Consider the following 19,481-nt stretch of genomic DNA (forward strand, 5'->3'; position numbering starts at 1 on the left):
TCGTGTGTTCCTCCTCGCATTTTTTCCCCTTTTTACTACCAGAATTAGTGCCGAACGCATGCAATTCGCACTGCAATTAATGAATCCGTGAGATAATGAACGTCCAAAACGGATGAGGCGGCTCCATCCTGGGATCAGAGCCTGAAGGGTTTCAAGATCTTCCGTTAGCGGTGTGATGGTGAATAGCAAATGGAATTTAATCCAGTATAAGATGCAGGGTATTTTGCCAGCATCTTGTGTGTTTTGCTGGTTGTTCACTTGACAGGAGAGATGAGGGTGTCAGCCTTTGGGGAAGGGATTTCACCCTCAGCTGTGTCCCCTCTGCCTTTGAGCAGCCCTGGGAGGTGTGAGGAACCTGGAGCTGCTGCAGCTGGGAGCCTGCGGGGCAGGATTATCTGATGGAAGAGGGAATGATGGGCAGCAGGATGAAACAGATCAGCCCTCAGTTCAAAGGGAGGCAGTGGGAAACCCAGCAAAAGAAGACTTGCTTGTACTTCAGTTTAGTGCATTTTTGTTACTGGAAGTGGAATTCAAATGTATTCCCAGTTAGAAATAAGAAAAAAGCTCACACCCTCCCCCCCCCCCAATTCACCCCATCAATCTGTACAAGGATGTCTGACATTGATCAAGAAGAAACTAGGAGAATTAAATGCAGTATTGTTGTAAATCTTTCAAGGCAAAACACAGAGTTGATGGAAATCACCTGTAACCAGAGTTTGCTTCAGGCAGCCAAGAGCCATCGGGTTTCCATCAGGGGGAGAAAATCCTGCTGTCATTTCAGCCTGTTTGGCCACCCAAGTAGGGGCAGTGGCAAGCTGCTTTGAAGACAAGAAATATTTAGTCATACTAAATTCAAAATAAATGACAGCTAAAAAACTCTGGGAGCTTGTTGCCGTGTCTGCATGCACATATGATTATATATGTTTCCCATATGCATTGCCCTGTATGAGCCCATGTTTTATATGTGTGTAAAAATAGTGATGCCCTGAGAGTTGAACTCTGTCACATCTCCATCTGGGAGGACACAGTCACCAGGGCAGTTTGTTTCTGCTTCTCCGCATAGGTGAGAAGCATTTGCATAGCCTTTGCATTTCGAACTGATGTATATTTTGATAAAGTAATCATTTCTGTGCTGGTGTAAGAGACACTTTCCTAATAGGTATTTGATGACTTCTAGTGCCTGGTTGTGGTTCTAACTCCAATTTCCATTTCTGCTGGAACTCAAAATAAGTGTTAATAAAACTTGGATGTAAATATATACTGATAGTTGTACAGCTGTTCAGTACATATAGATAGAAATTAACGTTCCTGATGAGAAAAAAAAAAAAATACTCCAAATTTTTAGGGCCGTATTACTGGCATGAAGTCAATTTTTGGTAGTAATGAAAAAATAAAATTGTTATTCTGAATCAAAATTTCCTCCTTGTGGATTTAAGTGATCTTGAGGGGGGGAAAAAAAAAAAAAAAAAGGCACTTTGCTGTGTTTTACTTTGTTTTGTTTCCTTCTTGGGTGCTCATAAATTTCATGGGAGGTTTTCAGTGATGCTCCTTGGCAGGGTGAGTGTCCGTGCCAGGCTGAGCTGCAGGCAGGGGCTCTCCCAGTGCCTTGGTTTGGTAATTCCGAAGTGTGATCTTTATTTTTTTGTGACAAATGGGTTTGGACCGTCTGCCACACGGCCTGGAGCAACAGCCAGTTCTAAAATGGCCTCTCCCGCGCCAGGCTCCTACTCTGCCCATCTGTCACCGTGTCCGGGGCGTCCTGCTAAGTTGGAAATGTTTCCCACACTCTCCAAGCAGGATCAAATGCTTCTCGACGCATTTTGATGCACAAACTGTCAGCCAAATCAAATGCAGGTTTGCCTGTTTCAGCTCACCGGTGCCTGCTGGCTTTCAAAGCCATTGCAGAGGGCAGAAATGACTTTTGGTGTATGTGGATAATGAGCTTAAGTTTTCAGCTGGGTTTCCCTGAGCGTGTGTTTGCTTGTCCTTTCTCCACAGCACGTTCAGATTGGTCCATTGTAATTGTGGTGCTTAAGTGGACTCATGAAGAGTAACAGGATGGCTAAAATCAGAAGACTCCTGCTAAAGGAGTGAGAATTTGATATGGCTCGTTTTTAAGGTTTTCTTCCCTGCACTGGGTCTAAACTAGGAACTATTTCTGAAAAGAAAAGAAAAAAAAAATTAAAAGAAAAACCCAAAAAGTCCTTGAAAGAAGCCTGAAGTTTACTTGGGAAAATATCTTCCCCAAAATTTGAGCACTGTATGTACAATAACTAGAAAAAAAAAAAAACTGGGTATGTGTCATTTCTTCCCTTTCTGTATGAGGATTATTTCCAAACTGGACCCACTGCAAAAAATTTCTTTTCAGTGGTGGTTATTTCTGGGGTGAGTGACTAATCTCTTTGTTGTGTTCTTCTGTTTGCCTCATTGTTCACAAGATTTTCCAGATGGGCAAGTATTTTATCCATATTTCTTCCAGAGATGGTCACTGGTGTCTTCTGACACCTTCTTTCAAGCAGAATTGTGATGCTCTTTAAAGCACATCCCTTGAGACAGATTTTAACGAGTGACCAGGGCTTGGTGTATGCGAGCCTGGAAATATACTTCCCTCTAGCCACCCCCCCGGATCTCGCTAGCTCAGTTATTCAGGGGTTTTAGGGAAATATATTTCAGAGAGACAGAATAAAGATTCCAAAAGAGTGGCTCTCACCCCCCAGGCTTCCGTCCAAGCTTTATTCTCGATGTGAAGTTCCAGGAGGCTGAGGAGAGAGAGAGAGAAGCAGGAGGAGACAGGGGTTTATCTAGTTTTGGGCCAAGGAAAGATATTGGCCCTGAGCCAAAAGGGTCAGGAGTGGGTATGATAGGGAAAAAGGGTTAAACGACATGACACAGGCTTCAGGGGGACTCTGAGGGGAAAAACCATTCCTCAGAGGAACACAACAGGCCTGGAAGTGTTGAGATTTCCTATCCCCTGGACGTTGCCAGTTCTCTTAACAAACACGCTTTTTCTCGGAAGTTGTACAGCTGTTTTCTTAAAATTGAAATTCCGGGGTTTTTCAGAATTCGGGGGTTCCTTCATCATTCCTGTTTTCTACGCGGCAGCCGAAGCTGCGCAAGGAAAATGTCATTTTAGCAACACTTGGGAGTGTCCCCAGAGCTTGGGGCCTCATCGTGCTCCCAGGGCAGGGATGCCTGGGGTGTGTCCCGACAGCGAGCAGAGCCGGGACTGGACCCGGGCTGGAACCATCCCGAATGGGTCCTGCAGGCCGGCGAGGGAGCTGGGGGCTGCCTGTGCTGCTCCAGTGTTCGCTCAGCCTCCCCACGCCCAGCGTTGTCATGGCTACACCCGCACCCGTGCGTGGAGCCGCGAAAGCATCGCCCCGCACGCCGGGGTAAGAGGCTGGCCTTGCTGAATAGAGGGGCGAAATGAGACAGAAAAGGCGGAGAGGTGAGATGCGGGGTTCATTTGTCCTATGTTGAATCCTCCCAAGTTTAAGCAAGCTGTCCAGCCTCTGCCATAGCAGGGAAATTTGCACGCTGCCCGTTGGAGATGCTGGCTTTCCCCTTCTCTCTAGGCAGGACGGAAGGTGTGGGGTCATGGCTAGTGACAGATATCCTTAATGTCTTCCCAGAGCTAATGCAGAAAGCCAGAGCAAGCAATGAGTGTCTCATCACTGAGGTGCACTCACGAAGCTGTTCTGGGCTGGATATGCAGTTTGTAAAGCGATTTGGATTCCCACGGCACCAATGACGTACTGTAATTTATTAGCATTGGATGTGACTGCTAACTGAAGTCTAGGAATGGCACAAAATCTCGCTGTCTCTTAGCTCAAAGTCAGGTGGGACCTAAAGGACATGCAGGCTGGGTTTGGGCAGAATACTGTACTGTGAGTGTGTTAAAGTCTTCTGGGTTATCTCTGAGAATTTGAGCTTTCTTCTGTCCTTGAAACTTGCCAGCTTCAGCAAAATGCACCTTTAAAGAAAGAGTTCAGAGTCTGATGAATGAAGACATCCATTCTTTTGGGAAAAGAAAAAACTAGTTTAGCTTACGGAATAAAGCATATTGTATTTATTGGTCTCTTTTTACACTTGGTGTTAAAGGTATAAGAAAAGCTGTAGCAAAGTGACTGTAAACGTCATAGAGGTGAAGTTGTTCTCTGCAGCTGCAGGCTGATATAGGAAAATGTGTCAGGAAAGCATCAAGAGGGGAATCTTTCCTCATCATGGACACCATGTGCTGTTCCCCCTTGACCTCTCTTGAGCACACAAAGCACAGAATCATCTTGTTCTTCCTTTCCTTCTCTAATTTCCTCTTTCCTTCTGCTTTTTTGTTGTTGTTGTTGTTTTGTTTTGTTGTTTAGTTTAGTTTAGTTTAGGAACTCGGAGATCAGAGCAGGCCCCTCACTTGCCTGGCTTTCCAGCTGTAAGCTTTCTTCTAATTGTCAAGATTATTCACGGTTATTGACTGACAAGAATGGAAAGAAGAGGCAACAGGCAGCTGTCTTCCTAAATGCAGTGAACTGGAAAAAATAGTTGCAGTTCAAGTATTTATGGCAGAGATCTTTTTCCTGGTGTGAATGCCACCTTTTTTAGTCATATATATGCAACTCCTGCGACTCCTTCTCATATAAGGCCATCAACTGGGGGTTTTCAGTTCTGATTCTGCTCTTTTTTTTTTTTTTTTTTTTTTTTTTTTTTTTTTTTTTTTTTTTTTTTTTTTTTACTGTTCTTTGAGGACATGGTTTTTGAAGAGATTTGGCCAATAGAAAGTGGGGAAAAACATAAAAAATGCGAAACACAGTGACTTTTAAAGCAGCTGAAGTGTGGAGATGACTTAGTAAGCCTCAGTATGATCCTGGCATTGAATCCCCTTCAGATTGTTTGCTCCTGTGCTGCAGCAGCTCACGTGTTTTCATTACATTATGGCAAAATCATCTTTTGTTTCCCGCAGTTCTGCTGTTTCACTGTGGCTGAAATGGTGTTTTGTAGCAAATGTTGGCTTTTCTCTGCTAATGCACTGGGATCCTGTGTCTCATTTATGTGAGACAAACTCGTAAATATTGGAAAGCACTTTTATTGGCACTAAGTATGTGCCATCAGAAGGGTAACATTTCCAGTCTCCTGCAGTCCTTCCTTAGAGTCGTGTGTCATGGTTTCTTAATTCCCTCATCACTCACCTAACCACATTTTCCAGGACTGAGGTGTGCTGTCTTCTGCTTTTACCTTGTTTTTCTAAACTTTGGGTGCTTCTTGAAGGAACGTCTCGCCGGAGAAAGGTTGTCTTTGGCTGAGCACCCAGGAATAGCACTTAATAATGGGTTTGTACGTGCATTGTGATGGTGTCACAGGGACTGTTGGGAATTTTGGTTTCCTCCCTGGCATGCTTTCTCTGCTGTTCTCTCCCTTTCTCTCTCTCTGTCTCCTCTTTTACAAGTGACATTTCGTTATTTGCACGTTCTCTAGGTTGTCCATCTGCTGTTGTAATAAACACGCTGCCAGCCGCTGCCGTGTGGTTTGTGGTGTGGAGGAGCTGACAAACCAGGCTGTCGTGTGCTTGGGGATCCTAGTCAGCCTTACTGGTGAGCTGGGGAGCAGCACCCTCCACCACAGCATTCCCACACAGCCCTGAGCTCTCTGCACATCATAAACATGATGGGGCTCCAGGCAGGATGGATTCCATCCCACCCCAGGCTGGCTGTGCTCAGCTTATCTGCAAAGGCTGAATCACCAGTGAGGTACGATGGGGTTTCCAAGCAGGAGAGCACAAGGCTTGAAAGAAAACTTAATTTATTTTTTTTTTTCCCGCAAACATCATAGGAATGTGTTCTAATGATTTAAGCCTGAGATTGAGAACAACACAAAAAAAAAAAAAAAAAAAAAAAATCCATACTCTCTTGAAAGTTTGTTTGGTGGATCTTGTCTACAGCCCCAGAAACAAAAAAAAAAGTGAATTTGCTGTAGACTGGTGGAGATTAATGCCTGTCAGGATCAGTTAAAAATTTCAGAAATTAAGAAGGGTGTGCTGGATGCTTTCTCCAGTATCCCATGATCAGGATAACTCAGGAAGAACAGCTTGGAAGACAGCTGTTTTCAGGGAAATATTAAGGACTTGTTGATTTCATGGCTCTCTTTAATCCCTTCCCTTTGAAATTCTTAGTTTTAGCTGCTTTTTCTGCCCAAGTGGTGGCAATCCAAGCTGCAGGACCTGTGGTGAGAGCTGTGGTTTCAGTAGCTCTTCAGGACCATGTCCACTTCTTGTTGCAACTGAAACAAATGCCTTTGAATTGCACATAGGCTGGTTTTCTTCTGCCAAGCTTTCATATATGATGTTTTTCTACATAGGGCATTGAATAATCCCCTGATGGATGGGGATTTTCACATCCCGAAATCTGGGTTAGATTTCAGTCAGACATTACTCCCTAACCTTTTGGATGGTGCCTCTTTGTGACTGAATATTTCCCTTTTGTTCCAGGCATGTCATTTAGGGGGACTTACCTTCTGTTATTTCAAATCTGATGCTGTATCCGCCTTGAAGTGCACACAGCTGGTGCTGCCCAGTCACCCAATAACCCCTGGACTGTGCTGCCTCTGGAATCTTCACACTGTGAACAAAATCATAGAATCTTTAAGGTGGAAAAAGGCTCTAAGATGAACGAGTTGACTGAAAACCTGCCATCTCCACCATTTCCTCTTGTCCTCTCACTTGTTTTGGGAGAAGATACCAGTCCCCACCTGGCTACAACCTCCTTTCAGGGAGTTGTGGAGAGTGATAAGGTGTCCCCTGAGCCTCTTTTCTCCAGGCTGAACTTCTCCAGCTCCCTCAGCTGCTCTTTATAGGACTTGTATTCCAGACCCTTCACCATCCCCCTTGCCCTTTTCTGGACACTCCCCAGCTCCTCAATATCTTTCTTGTAGTGTGGGGCCCAGAACTGAGCACAGGATTCAAGGTGCAGCCTTATCAATCATGTCTCTTTATCTTTTTATTCTACCTTCTCTGACACTCCAGACCTACATGTTTTGGGGTTTTGTTGTTGTTGTTTTAATACAGATAGCCTTAAAAGTAATAGCAAACAAATAAATTGGAATAGCCTTGTGCAGTACAAAGCTGGCTTGCACAAATCCAACCAGCTTTGTACATCTGTTCCTGCCCACTCCCCTTGAGTCATACCGAGTCTTAGTCACCAGCATCCTCAGTCTCACAGTACAACTTATATATTTCTCTCCAAAACACATGCTAGAGTCTAGATGGCATGGGGGAGTGAGAAAAGCAAAGCAATGAGCAACCTGCTCCTAAAGGAATAAAGGAATGTAGCAAGTCTTATAATACTTTACTACAGCCGGTATATCAAAACAACAGTAACAAAAGGACAGAAATTCCTGTGCGTGTCAGTTTTGAATCTTTCCTTCTGCAATAATGGAGTGATTTGCTATAAATCCCCAAAGGTTTCTAGATAGGATTGTTCTCAGAAAAAGACAATTTTCTATTCAAGCAGAGCTACCAAGCGATGCCCTCTATTCCATGGAGATCAAACTGTGGATTCTGCTCACAGGCTATTAGCATATGTAGCATATTTGCTATTCAGAGTTCTACATAGGCTTGTAATAGGTACAAATTCAAGGTTGATCTAAAAAAAATCTGCTGGTGTGCAGAATGCAATGAAAGAAACTGTTCACAGTTGATGTTAATAAAAATCCTGACCTTCTTTGTCCTTGCTAGGATACTTGAAGTGCTCATAGCTCAGTAGTATCAGCAAAGGAGGAGATTTTGCTAAGGTGTGATGCTGAGGATGCTCTCAGCTTTTAGCAATCTTTTGTGAGATCAGAGCTCTTGTCAGCACTCAGCTTAATTCCTCTGTATGTTGTTTTCTTTGTTTATTTTATTAAAGGAGCTGTCTCCCCATATTGAAAACTGCCTTAGTAAAGTGTCACCTTCTGCTTGAGTTGTGTTGTAAAAAGAAACTGTAACGTCTGGCAGGCATTTCACATCCTTAAATTTGGTGCATATCCTAGCACATATATAGAACTTAGTGAGGCAGAAAAAGAATGCCTCAAAGGTGACACCATCCATAGTCAGGACTGCGTGATGCTACCCACACTAGGACTCTGAAGCTGTTTATAGCTGAGGAAGCCAGTCTTTCATCAGAGGTTGCTTATGGGGCTACCATGAAGCTCTTCTGACCTGAGTCACCCCTGAAATGTGGCCAAAGAGTTGACCATGTTGCTGGGGACTCACCACTGTGGGCACAGATTTCACATCCCCGTGTCATTCACAGTCATTCATCATGTTTGAATAGGCAGTTGCAAAAGATGCCAGCAGGGAGCTGCCTGTGAAATATTCTTTTGCTACCCAGCCCTGAAATTTTGGACCACTGTCGAGTGGGGCCATAAAAAGGTCCTACTTCCACCCAAAATACATTGGAAATTGGTCTCTGGTCTGTCAGTCCCAGCCCTTGCTGGCTCTTTGGCTTCAGCCCTTGCAGAGAAGCTTTATCAGCCTGGCTGCCAAAGTAGCCTTGAAACTAAACAGTAATACAAGAATCCTGTTTATTCTGTGTTGTTTACTAGATTCAAGGCTTTAGTCATCTGTTATTTAAGTATGCAGCCTGTGCAACAGAATTGCTTGAAGCCACCTTCTTACACCAAGGTCTCCAACTGCAGCAACCTCCAGACCAGCGTGTCTGGGCAAGCCTCTTTGACTTGAATGCTTCCCAGTAAGGAAAGAAGCAGTGAAACTGGCTGGAAAAGTTGAAAAATGGTTTGACTAACCAGATCTTGCTCCTGCTATTTGACTATGCTATGCCAGCCAATATATTTGCTTTCTGCATCCTCAAATGTGGTTTTCTTTCCTATTCTCCAAAACAGTTCTGAGAAAAGCTTCTTTGTTTTCCCAGAATATCAAAGAACAAAAATTTTATTCTTACTCTTTTCACATAATCCCAAATATTCTGATATAAGGGATGTCAGAGGAAAAGGGGCTGGAATTAAGAAGGATCACCCTTTAGATGCAGGGGTAACCCAAACCAGAATCATGCTAGAGTTGGTCTCACCTTTGGAGGAGAAATTCACGTGAAGAATCTTCCAGTTATCTGTTGTTTTCCCTGAGGAAATAGGGAAGGAAGTGGTAGAGAAGATAAGTGCAAATGCAGGCAGAATACTCTTGGCTTGCACTGGAAAATCACCTGTTGAATAGGTGTTGTGGGAAATTTCCCTCCCCAGGAGGGAGCCTGACTGCTGACAGGAGCACTGAGACACTGCTGTGTCACAGCTCTGCTGTCCTCCAGGAAAAGCTTTGCTGTCCCTGGGGCTGTGTTCTTCAGGAAATATAACAGGAACTGCCATGACAGCCTCTTGTAAATAAAAGTGGATTGAAAACAAAATAAATCTGAGGCGACTTTGTGGCTGTAAAGTAAATCTAAAATGCTCAAGAGGTCACTTTTTCTAACAGGATGGCAGGAGTGATGTCTGGCTGCCAGGTGGAGCAGGGTGATGGAAGGACTCACTAAGGGGCACGAGCATGACAGGAAAGCCAAAATTTCCAAAACAGGCTTTTCATGCTCTTAATTCCAGTTTAGCAGCACTGGGACCTGCTTGTTCTCTGTACAGGGGTGATCACAGACCGTGGTCTCTGCAGAAGTTGTCTGTCCGAGGCTACAGTGCAGGACTCATGGACGCAGGGCACGATGCCATTCTGTAGCCGGGGCTCTGCAGTCTGAAGGACTTTTCCTTCCTACCAGGACATCACTGTGTGCCTTTGGTGGAGTTTCAAATGTCTCTGCAGAACCATGTGGCTGTCCAGGGAGCTGTTTCCAAGTGGAGTAAAGCAGAGCCGGAGGACAGGAAAGCTGTCTAAGAACAGCTTCAGTCCCCAGTCACCGGCAGAGCAAAGCCTTCTGTGTCTATCTGTTAGCATCAGATCAGAGCAGTCGCATCTGTGGCAAGGGCAAGGGCTGCACCATAGGTCTGTCAAGAGTTCTGTGGTGTTTTGCAACACTTTTGGAGCAGTTTGGTTGGGTTTTTTGTTGTTTTTTTAAGAGTTACTGTATCATCAACTGCATCGTGACATGTGTTTCTGGATGAAGAGGAATTCAAGACAGAAATTGTTATCTACCTGTATCCTGCAGAAATATTCGTGAAGGGGAAATAGCCACCTAACATTTCCTTTCCTAACCAACAGAATTGAAATTGAAAGAGCAGCATTTGTAGCCTGGTATTTGATATATGTGTTTTTTTCCTTCTGTAAATAGATGCCTTCATATATAGAATCCCATGAAAGATTAAAATAAATTGTTAGGTAGCAGTTACAATTACAGACTTTTTCACAGGACTAAAAGTACAATTATTATCCACTTTGAAATGTTCAGCAGTGCTGTATTAGCAAAAAAAAAGGTCTCATGCTGCCCAGAAAGCTGCAGCTCCAGTTATTTTGGCTCACACGTAGAGATTTGTTCTGGATGTAAAGACAGATGAAGTCACAATACCTCCATGGTATCTGAGAGCGGCAAATCAGAAGAGAGCTGTCATCTGGGTTTCACGATACTGTTAGACTTCAGACTTTAATTTATATGTGGCTTTAAATTTGGAATTGTAAATGAGAACTGAAATTTAGCCCCTAGAAAGATAGTTGTATCTATTTACCCTCTCCTGGTTTTGAAGGTTTCTGCTCAAATAAGACACTTTGGTTTCATTCCTGGCAGTTCAGTGTTTTCTGAACAGCTTTTTCAACCCTGATTAGTAGATATTTGTCCTCTTTGACACAGTTTCTGCCATCCATCCTTCCTAAACAGCTGCTTTCTTCCCTGGAGGTTACACCAGGGAGTAATATAGAGATACACATATGTGGAGCTCAAAAGAGGTTATTTTCTTGATTTATTCCATGGAAAATTACTTAGCACACATCAGATTCCAGGTTCTGCACTACTGCAGATGGGTAGAGGAAAATGTTGGTAAATCCTTTGGTTAAGTTAAACACAAGGGGATATGTTTTTGTATAACTTTCATTAGGCTCTTAAATATCTTCACAGAGATTCCTCAATTAGTAGCATATAGAGTAATAATAATAATAATAATGAGAATCTGTATATTGATGGTGTTTATAAATCCCATTTATGGCTAAATAATTTTTCCATGGACTAAGTAATTTTAATCTCATCCTTTGGTTTTGAGATATTTCCTTATGGTTTTGTTTGCAAGCAAAGGTGTTGTGAAACACAGATGCCCAGGCAAAAGGGAGGTGTTACATAGTTGAGCTTTGTACATAGTTCCCATTAAATGTGCAGAGCTTGGGCTGGGAGCAGATGAATTTGTCAGGGATCTCTTTGTTTGGGACCTAATGATTTGGGGCCAGCTTGGCCAAGCCTGGCTGCTTTCTTTTTTTTTTTTTTTTTCTTTCCCCTCCTTTTCAACTTGGCATGAATTACTCCCATGTGTTTTAGTTCCAGTAATTCAATATTTTGTTCCTTATTTTTGTTGCTCGTTATGTAACCAGAATATTTTCAAACACTTGTAAGAATTATGCCTGAGTTGTACACAATTTTTGAGCGTATTTTGACTTTAGTATGATTACACAAAGCGACGTGATTAGACCTGTGGCTGCTCTGAATTCTGAAGACAAGCAAGCCCTGCAGCCTTCATGCATGGTGCTAATTTTTAATTAAGCTCTGTTTGATCGCAAATTAAGTTTACATGAAATTGCTATTTATTTATACTTTGAACTCTTTTAAATGGATGCAGATGTGGTGGTTGAGAAGCACTGAATCATTGCATGGAAAGGGTGATGCCTTGCATCTGGGAGGTTCTGTGCTGGGGAGGAATTGCTGACATTTAGAGCACCACTTAGGACCCTACATTCGGTTCTTCAGCATGCAGCTTTAGGCAACCTCATGCTCCTGGTCATGGAATTGCTCATTATGTACTTTTCTGATCAAACAGATGCTGAACTTGACACTAACACAATTTCCTTATGCACGTAGAAAAGAGCTCTAAAAACCCTGTGGCTGGAACATGAAGTATCATAAACGGAACAGACGGCAGGAGGTGGAATATAATTGCAGTTTGTTTTTGTTAGTTAAAAATGGGCATGTGTGCTTTTCTTATGGCTTTATTGTCTTCAGGCCTGCAGAATTGGGTGCTCCTCTCCCATTTGTGCTAGTGAATTGGTTATTTCCTCCCTGAGCACCGTGTCAGCTTTCTCTGTCTTTTTTTTTAGCAGTTACATATTTCTCAGAATGTTGACATACTTTCATTCAGGTCGTGTTTATTGCCGTAAATACTCTTTAAAATCCTACATCCCACTAAAGGCAAGATGGGCATGTGCTGAGCAAGCGGCTGTGCTTAAACTATGATTTCCTACCAATTTTTCAGTGGGATTTCGGTACCTCCCCTTGAAAGTTTTAGCACAGGACTTTTGGCTTTGGCTGTGCAGGTGGTTTTTGATGGTGATGCCGTGCAGGTGCTGCTGAGAGCTCCCTGATCACTTGTAACTCACAGCTGACATTGTTTCACAGCTGAGGAGAACCATCAGAGTGCTTGGTATTGCTTGCCAGCAATTGCTATGGGTGAAGCAGCGGGCACTCTAGAAATAGACCTGTGGGCTTCAGTCATGGGATGCTCCGATGGAAGGAAGAAGGCATTAATAAAAGACATCAGTTTTTCTTCTCTGTCCTTGCAGGATCTCAGCTCATTTGCCATGCCATTCTTGGACGGTGATGTGGAGAGCACGGACAAAAATGCTTCTCGCAAGGTAGGATATATCTAGAGCTTCCCCTTCTTTGCAGTGCTTGGATCCTTTATGGTACACACAATTTACTAGGCTCAAAAAAGCCTGGGGTTTTCATGTTCCCTGCCATACCACTTATCTGTTGAGAGTGGTGCACTAAGGCAAATCCAGTGGCTTTTGCAGACCTTACCATGACAGCGCCTGTGCAGTACAACCTGTAAAGGGTGCAAATTTCTGGTGGTATTGTTGTAAATTCTGCAGGTGTTGTGTGTAACACAGCTGTAAATCAGTGAGGTGATGTTGCATAGCTGCTCAGGAATGTCTTTACCTCACAAGATCTGAGGTGTTGCTGCAGAAATAGACACTGCCTGAAGAGGAATCTGTGGCTGTTGGTAGGTTTTCCTGGAATTGCCCTCTGATCACTGCTTGCTTTCTGTGGAGGGTTTAACTGTTCACTGTCCTTGGTCTCTCTGTCCTTGGCACTGGAAAGATGAACTGCCTTCATTTGCTGAAGCCGTAGTGGCAGAGCCTGCTCGTGAACAAACTCCAAAGGTTCCTCCTCAGTGTGGGATTAACTCAAGGTTATCCTTCTGGAAGCATCGATTTGTTTATCTGATGGTATTAAATGAAGCCAATGTAGTCACAGAGTTGGCTTGCTTTAAAAAGGATCAGGGGCAGCACATTGAATGGATGACATTGGGGATGGTTGTACAGCGCCCACACAATCTTCAAAGCAATAAAAATGGTGGGTGGGATCAGTGATATTCAGGTCCTGGCCTCCTCATTTTCACAAAGCACTGAAGTGCAAGCTGGTCTGCTAAATGGAAGCCTCCTAGCAGCCATGTTCTGGGCCTGGCAAAGAGGGATTCTCCTCCAACCCATAGACAGCCCCAAAAGCTGATCTTCAGCTACTCTGCTGACCAGTTTCACCTGTCACAGTATTTACAAAGCTGTGGACCTCCATGACCGCCTAACCTGCTACAAGCCATGTGGCAGAGAGTCTGCAGGTTTAGTTTAAGGTAGGGAAAGTAATAAATACTCCTTAGTGAAGCTGATCTGCATCTAGAACAATAATAACTTAGCTCTGTTGACAGCATGGGTTTCTATTCCTTTGCACCTCACAGCTAAGGACAGATGTTTTAAGAATTTCTGCATTCCATCAGCAATTGAATATGTTTGTAACACTGGCCTTGTTCTTTTCTGTGTTGGACCTTCTGGACTGAGGTAGGAGTTGCTGATGCTGGGGAACTCTTGTAGATGCCAGAAGGTGCTAGCAAAAGGTGCCTGTTTGAAGGGTTTGAATAAAGAGAACAATGTGATGTTTTTGGAAGGGATAGCTATGCTGGAAGAAGGCAGGGGTTTCTGGCTAAAACTTGATTTTTCCACTTAGCACCTTCTTTCCACAAAGAAAGGTGAGAAAGATGCCTGAATCTCAGTCAGGAGGAAATAATGTGCCAAGGCTAATTGCCCTGATGTGCAGAATTACGTGATATCATTGAGTGACTTCCACTCTACCGTTCCTGAATCCTGTCATTTTCTCCTAACTGGTCTCAGGACTCTTTTTTCACAAAAGCACAGAAAAATTTAGGTTGGGAAAGACCTCTGAGATTATTTAGTCCAACCTTAGATCACCACCTTTGATGAGATCATGTCTTGGGAGAACTGGAAGGACATGTCAGTAGTTGCCTCTTTTTTTGGAGCATTGCTAAATGCTGGGGCGAGTTCTGCTTATGGAAGTGCAACTGACTTAAGAATAACCACGGAGCTGGGGCATAATCTCTGAAGTTGTATTTTTAACTGGCCTTTTTGACCGAGTGTGTAAGACCCACTGCTTTTTTCTACCATTATACTTAGAGCTCTGTTCAAACATGCAAGAAAATGGTAAGAAGGGAGCTGGCAGTGCCCCACTTCTGATTCTGATAAAAAAAAACCAGATCATCTTTTAGAATCCATTGCCACACATACGATCCAATATGTCATTTTCCTCAATGAGAAGTATGGGATTTTTGCTGGTAGTGAATGATGAGTAGCATCAGACTGCAGAATTTATTTAATTCTAACTAAAACATTGCCAGTCCCTGCTGCTGGTACATAAAAAAAGTGCCCAAGTTACTCTTCAAGGCGGAAGGTTTTTCTTAGTTTAAGTTGGAAATCGCTGTATGGTGCATAACTTTCGTCTATTAAAAGTCAGTATTTCATCAGTAGTTTGGCTTTTTCCATTCACTCATCATGCTGGAGACAGACAATCCATCAGGGGTGGATTTCTCTTCCTGCACTTAGCTCTTCTGTCACCTGGGCTGTAGATCAAGAGTAGTTCACAACCCGTCTTCCCAATCTGCCATTCATTTAATTCTCTGTTCTTTTTGAAAGGCTTTTAGAAACCGAATGAACATTTTTCACAGAAACTCTCAGCAGTTTACCATGCAAGTGTCTCTCAATCATTATCCTGCGACAACAATCCTCATTTCACAGCTAGGAAATTCAAGTCTAGAACTATTTGTTCAGGTTCACGTAGGAATTTTTTGGCAGCAGTGGTAAAGTGACACACATTTCCTGGAGTTCAGCCTTAATCGCTTCTCATTAATATGTCTACTATTATAAATGATGTATTCTTCTTTCCTTTATGACTAATGGCAGGAAGAGGATAGGGATAGTTCTCACCCTCCTCTTTTGAAGATGGAGAATATAATACTGTGGAGGATCTCATGTAGAAATGTTTGGCATGGTGTGATGGAGAAAGGCGCCTGGGACAGATACTTTTGCCCTTCTTATTGCCAGACAAAATGCCTTAACGCTTGTGTGGGTGGTTTTGTCTAAAGCAACTGGTATTGCTGCCTGCCCCATGCTCCAAGGTCAGCCTCTCCAGAACTGGCTTCAATCCTTCCTGCACAGAGACCTTAGAGGATCATTCAGGACAGAAATACAGACAAGGACAACTGGGAGCTGAAAAGCAATCAGATTTACTGCATTTCCTCAGCCTGGGAAAAGACAGGGGAAGGGGGGCTGCTCAGAGACCTGGAAAATCATGAATGGTTGGGAGCATCATTCAGGAAATAATTCTGGTACAGTGTGGCAGGGCAGCAGTCAGGGATGAGTGCCCCTCTGCACCCAAATGGCTCTATTAATTTTAGAGGTCTTAACACCTTGAATGCTTATAGATCTTTCATCTCAAATGTAGGTTAAAGTATAAGGTGTGGAAATCGCAGGAATTGCCAGTACAGCCATTACCTTCAGCTTAAAGGGTTGTGAATGATCAAAAAGAAAAAAAAAAATTACACAGGAAGTTTGCTTATGAGGAGTCAGCTAGCAAATTATAGATGGAGGAGGGAGGAAGTGGGGGAAAAGACATTTGAAGAATAATATTGACCCATTTCTTTATGGAAATAACAGAATTGTCACAAAAATATAGACAAAAGCTTGGAAAAGAAGTGTGCATTAAAAGATCTTTTCTCTATGTGAGGAGGAAGCTGGTGAGATGTTTATCTTAGATTACAAAGCTGGCTCTATCCTATTAATAGCTTAAGTGTCTTTAAAGAATAAGCTGTTAAAGTAAGATATTTTAAAATTAAATCCAAACAACTCTGATGAAACACTCTTGAATGAAGTGGCAGCACTTTCTCTGCCAAGTGTTGATTGTTAATAAATCATGGAGCAGAGATGAAGTTTCAAAAGACTGCAAAAAAGGCAATTACTATGTTAATATTTATGTTTGCAATTAGGATTATGTACAGGTTTGTCAAACATTAGTCCTGAGCAAAACAATGAAATAGCTAATGTTGGCTAGTTAATGATGCTGTTATAATAGACTCCTTTGGGTTGAAATTAATTGTAAATTGTTCTTATTGAGCAAAGGTGGGGGTTTAAATGAGTTATAAATTTGGTTGAGAAATGTCATAGCGTTGGTGTCATGTATATAGAAATGTACAACATGTAATTTTGATTTAAGAAACTGGACTGAGACTGAATAAACATGGAACCTAGTAAATGAATAAAAACCTGGCTGCTAACATAAATGGAGACTCATCAGTGGAAAATTTTGTTTCTAGGCAGACAAAACATTCTATTGCTGTACTATATAATACCTTATCAGCGGTTTGAAAGATAGACAGACTCATTACTGGTACAATATGCGGTTCATACAAAAATGAAAGGGGAAAGAGTGACAAATTGAGAGTGGTAAATTCTGAACAAGAGACTCTGATGCAGAATGACATGACTCACTTAAAACGCAATTTGCAAAGGAACAGCCCATCTCCATTTGGGCAACTTGTGCTCAGTTACACCTACAGGCATCTAATGCAGACTTTTTGGGAAGTCTTTCACAAAGCCTGGGTTAGAGTTTGAGAATAGCTGTAGGCAGTCAGCTGTTTGTGGATTCTGGATGTGACTCAGTGGTTAAAGGATTAGCCTGGGTTCAATGAGCAAATGTACAATGTACAAATGAAGGAATAGAGTGAAAGTAGGGGTTTTGTTCCGACTGTGTTTGACACCAACTCACTGTTCTGCTGTCAGCAATGCAGGGAAGTGCTGGTGAACTAGAACCAGACTTTTGGGGGAGTGACTCCAATATTGAAGGATTCCAAGGAGTGTTTTGTCTTGCTACTGTTTTTGTTTTGTCCAGTGACTCGTGGGAATGACACAAGCAACCCCTGGATAAGGGAGAAGAAAAAAAAAACAAAACCTTTTCAGCCCTTCCTTCTTCATTCATTGGCAAATCTCCTTCGGATTTACCTTTTTCACAGTTGTTTAATTGTCCATTTTTATGGCAATGAAGTTGGGGAGCAAGTCCTGGACAGTGCCACAGCCTTGGCTTGGGGCACCTGCAGTGGATGCAGGGAGCCTCAGGGCAAGGGCAAGTACGACAACCACTGCACCGTGATGAGCACAGCTCCTCCCCGTCCACTGCTTTAAAATAAATGTACTTGGGGGTTAGGAACTGGACAGGGAGCCAGCCCTGCTCCTCCCTTTCCTAATGCCTGCTTTCTGTCTTTGAGCAGCCCTGATTGCTGCTGGAAACCTTCCCCTGAGCATGAGGGCAGAGCTCTCAGAGCCTGCCAGGGCAGCCAGCCTCATCCCATTGTGTTTTAATCTGGGAAAGTGTCACCGTACTTTGGTTTTGGGAAGTGACATCTCTGACCCTGTGAAATACGGTGCCATCTCAATTGGTGCAGCTCATGCAGAGTGAAGGGGACCAGTGGTGGTGAATGTGAACACTGGGAGAGCAAGTCCTTCATTACCTTTCAGTCTAATGAAGTCAGCTCTTGTGTCTCTGTGAGCTCTTTTGTTCCAGCAGAATGAGAGAATCATCCAATTAACTTTATCAAAGGGCTTTTTTGTTGGGATTCAGTGGAAGGGCAGGAAACAAGTGCAGACATCTTTCTGGTGTATTGTCTCTAATTGTGTTTACTGTCCCTGTCAAGGATGGTGGGAGGTAATTCCTTTTCTGTTACTTGCCTTTCAAAAAATTTTTAAGTGAAAAGTCAAAATAAAGGTCAAATAACTCACTTTTGTACAAGCAAACAGAATTCCATAGCGCTCTATGAATGTCCTCACTGTTCAGGGGTGGAGAAAAAAATGAACAGAGCTCAGGAGCATTTTATAACTTTCACTTAAATCCAGAAACATTTTGAAAGGCTATTTAGATTGAGCCCATTTGTATTCGACAGAATATTTTTTCAACCTGTTCTGAGCAATGAGACTAAATTCACCACCAAGTGAACCAGAGGCAGCGATTTTTCAGGGAGAGCATCCTCTGGGGAAGGCTGTGTGCTCAGGCAAGGATCTGCTTGGCAGGAGAGCAGAGGGGATGGCTGTGAAGAGGTGCTGTGGCAGGGGCACAGGCAGTGCCTGGATTTCCAGCCCAGTCTCTGCCTGCCCGTGGTCTGGGTCTTCTCAGCAGAGCTCATTCATTTTTCTGGGCGTGTAGCTTTGGCAGGACGCTTCTCCCGCCTGCTGTTCAGCGCTCCTTAAATTCTAGGTTGGGACCAGAAATTTCTTCTTAGAGAGGACTTTATCTGGCAAAAAAAACCCAAAACAAACAAACAAACAAAAACGGATCCAATTTCCACTATGAAGCAAAGGAACAAAAATAACAGCGTTGGGAAAAATTTCTGCCTGCGGCAGTGCTGGGATGGGTGGCGTGAGGATGACGAGAGACCAGTTTGTGGTGAAATATGAACAGTTTGCTATCTTTGCCTGTTGCACTGGGGATCATCATATGGCAGTGATTAAATGCAGCGCACTTCAATATTTCTTGGGAAATAAGGGGAAGAATTGCAAGCCAGGTAAGAAAGTAGGTGAAGAAAAGGATTGGTATTGAAAGGATGAGTGCTGGATGGAGGGACAGAACCGGTGAGGTTTCCCCAGAGTCACTCCGGGGTCTTTGCCAGTAAAGCCGAGACAAAAACCAAAAGCACAGTAACCAAATTTGTTGAAGATGCAGAGGAAGGTGTTTTTTCAGTCATAGGGAGGGATCTTGTACAGGAAGACCTGGATGACCTTCAGGGTGGGTAATTCTTAACAGCACAAGGTTCAGGGAGCGTTCTCTTGGCCTGAAGATGAAGGGTTTGGGCACAATCCTGTTGCAGAGCCAGACTCCAGGCTAGGAGGAAGGAAGAAGAGATTAGGAAGAGAGAAAGATTCCACCATCCAGGTGAAATGACAGGGGCAGCTTTCATCATCTTAATTCCTCGTAGTGAAATCTTCCAGAGCTGCTTGACTTGGGGCAAGTGCCCCACTCTCATTTCTGTTTCACTCAAAACATGGA

The 19,481-nt window shown here is 43.2% G+C and overlaps 1 protein-coding gene across 5 annotated transcripts in view; it reads left to right on the forward strand.

Moving 5' to 3' along the window:
* Window positions 1-19,481, forward strand: part of PRKAG2 (protein kinase AMP-activated non-catalytic subunit gamma 2) — a 208,616-nt gene that overhangs the window by 53,014 nt on the left and 136,121 nt on the right. For 4 of the 5 annotated variants that reach the window (XM_040053636.2, XM_040053830.2, XM_040053700.2 and 1 more), the window contains exon 2: window positions 12,668-12,739. In XM_040053636.2, coding sequence (XP_039909570.1) covers window positions 12,668-12,739 — 72 coding nt within the window. Of the gene's footprint in view, window positions 1-11,985; window positions 12,034-12,667; window positions 12,740-19,481 lie in introns of those variants that run through there. The other variant, XM_040053761.1, reaches the window with a different exon arrangement.

This window comes from Hirundo rustica, chromosome 1, assembly GCF_015227805.2.
Source record: "Hirundo rustica isolate bHirRus1 chromosome 1, bHirRus1.pri.v3, whole genome shotgun sequence".
Classification (NCBI taxonomy): domain Eukaryota; kingdom Metazoa; phylum Chordata; class Aves; order Passeriformes; family Hirundinidae; genus Hirundo; species Hirundo rustica.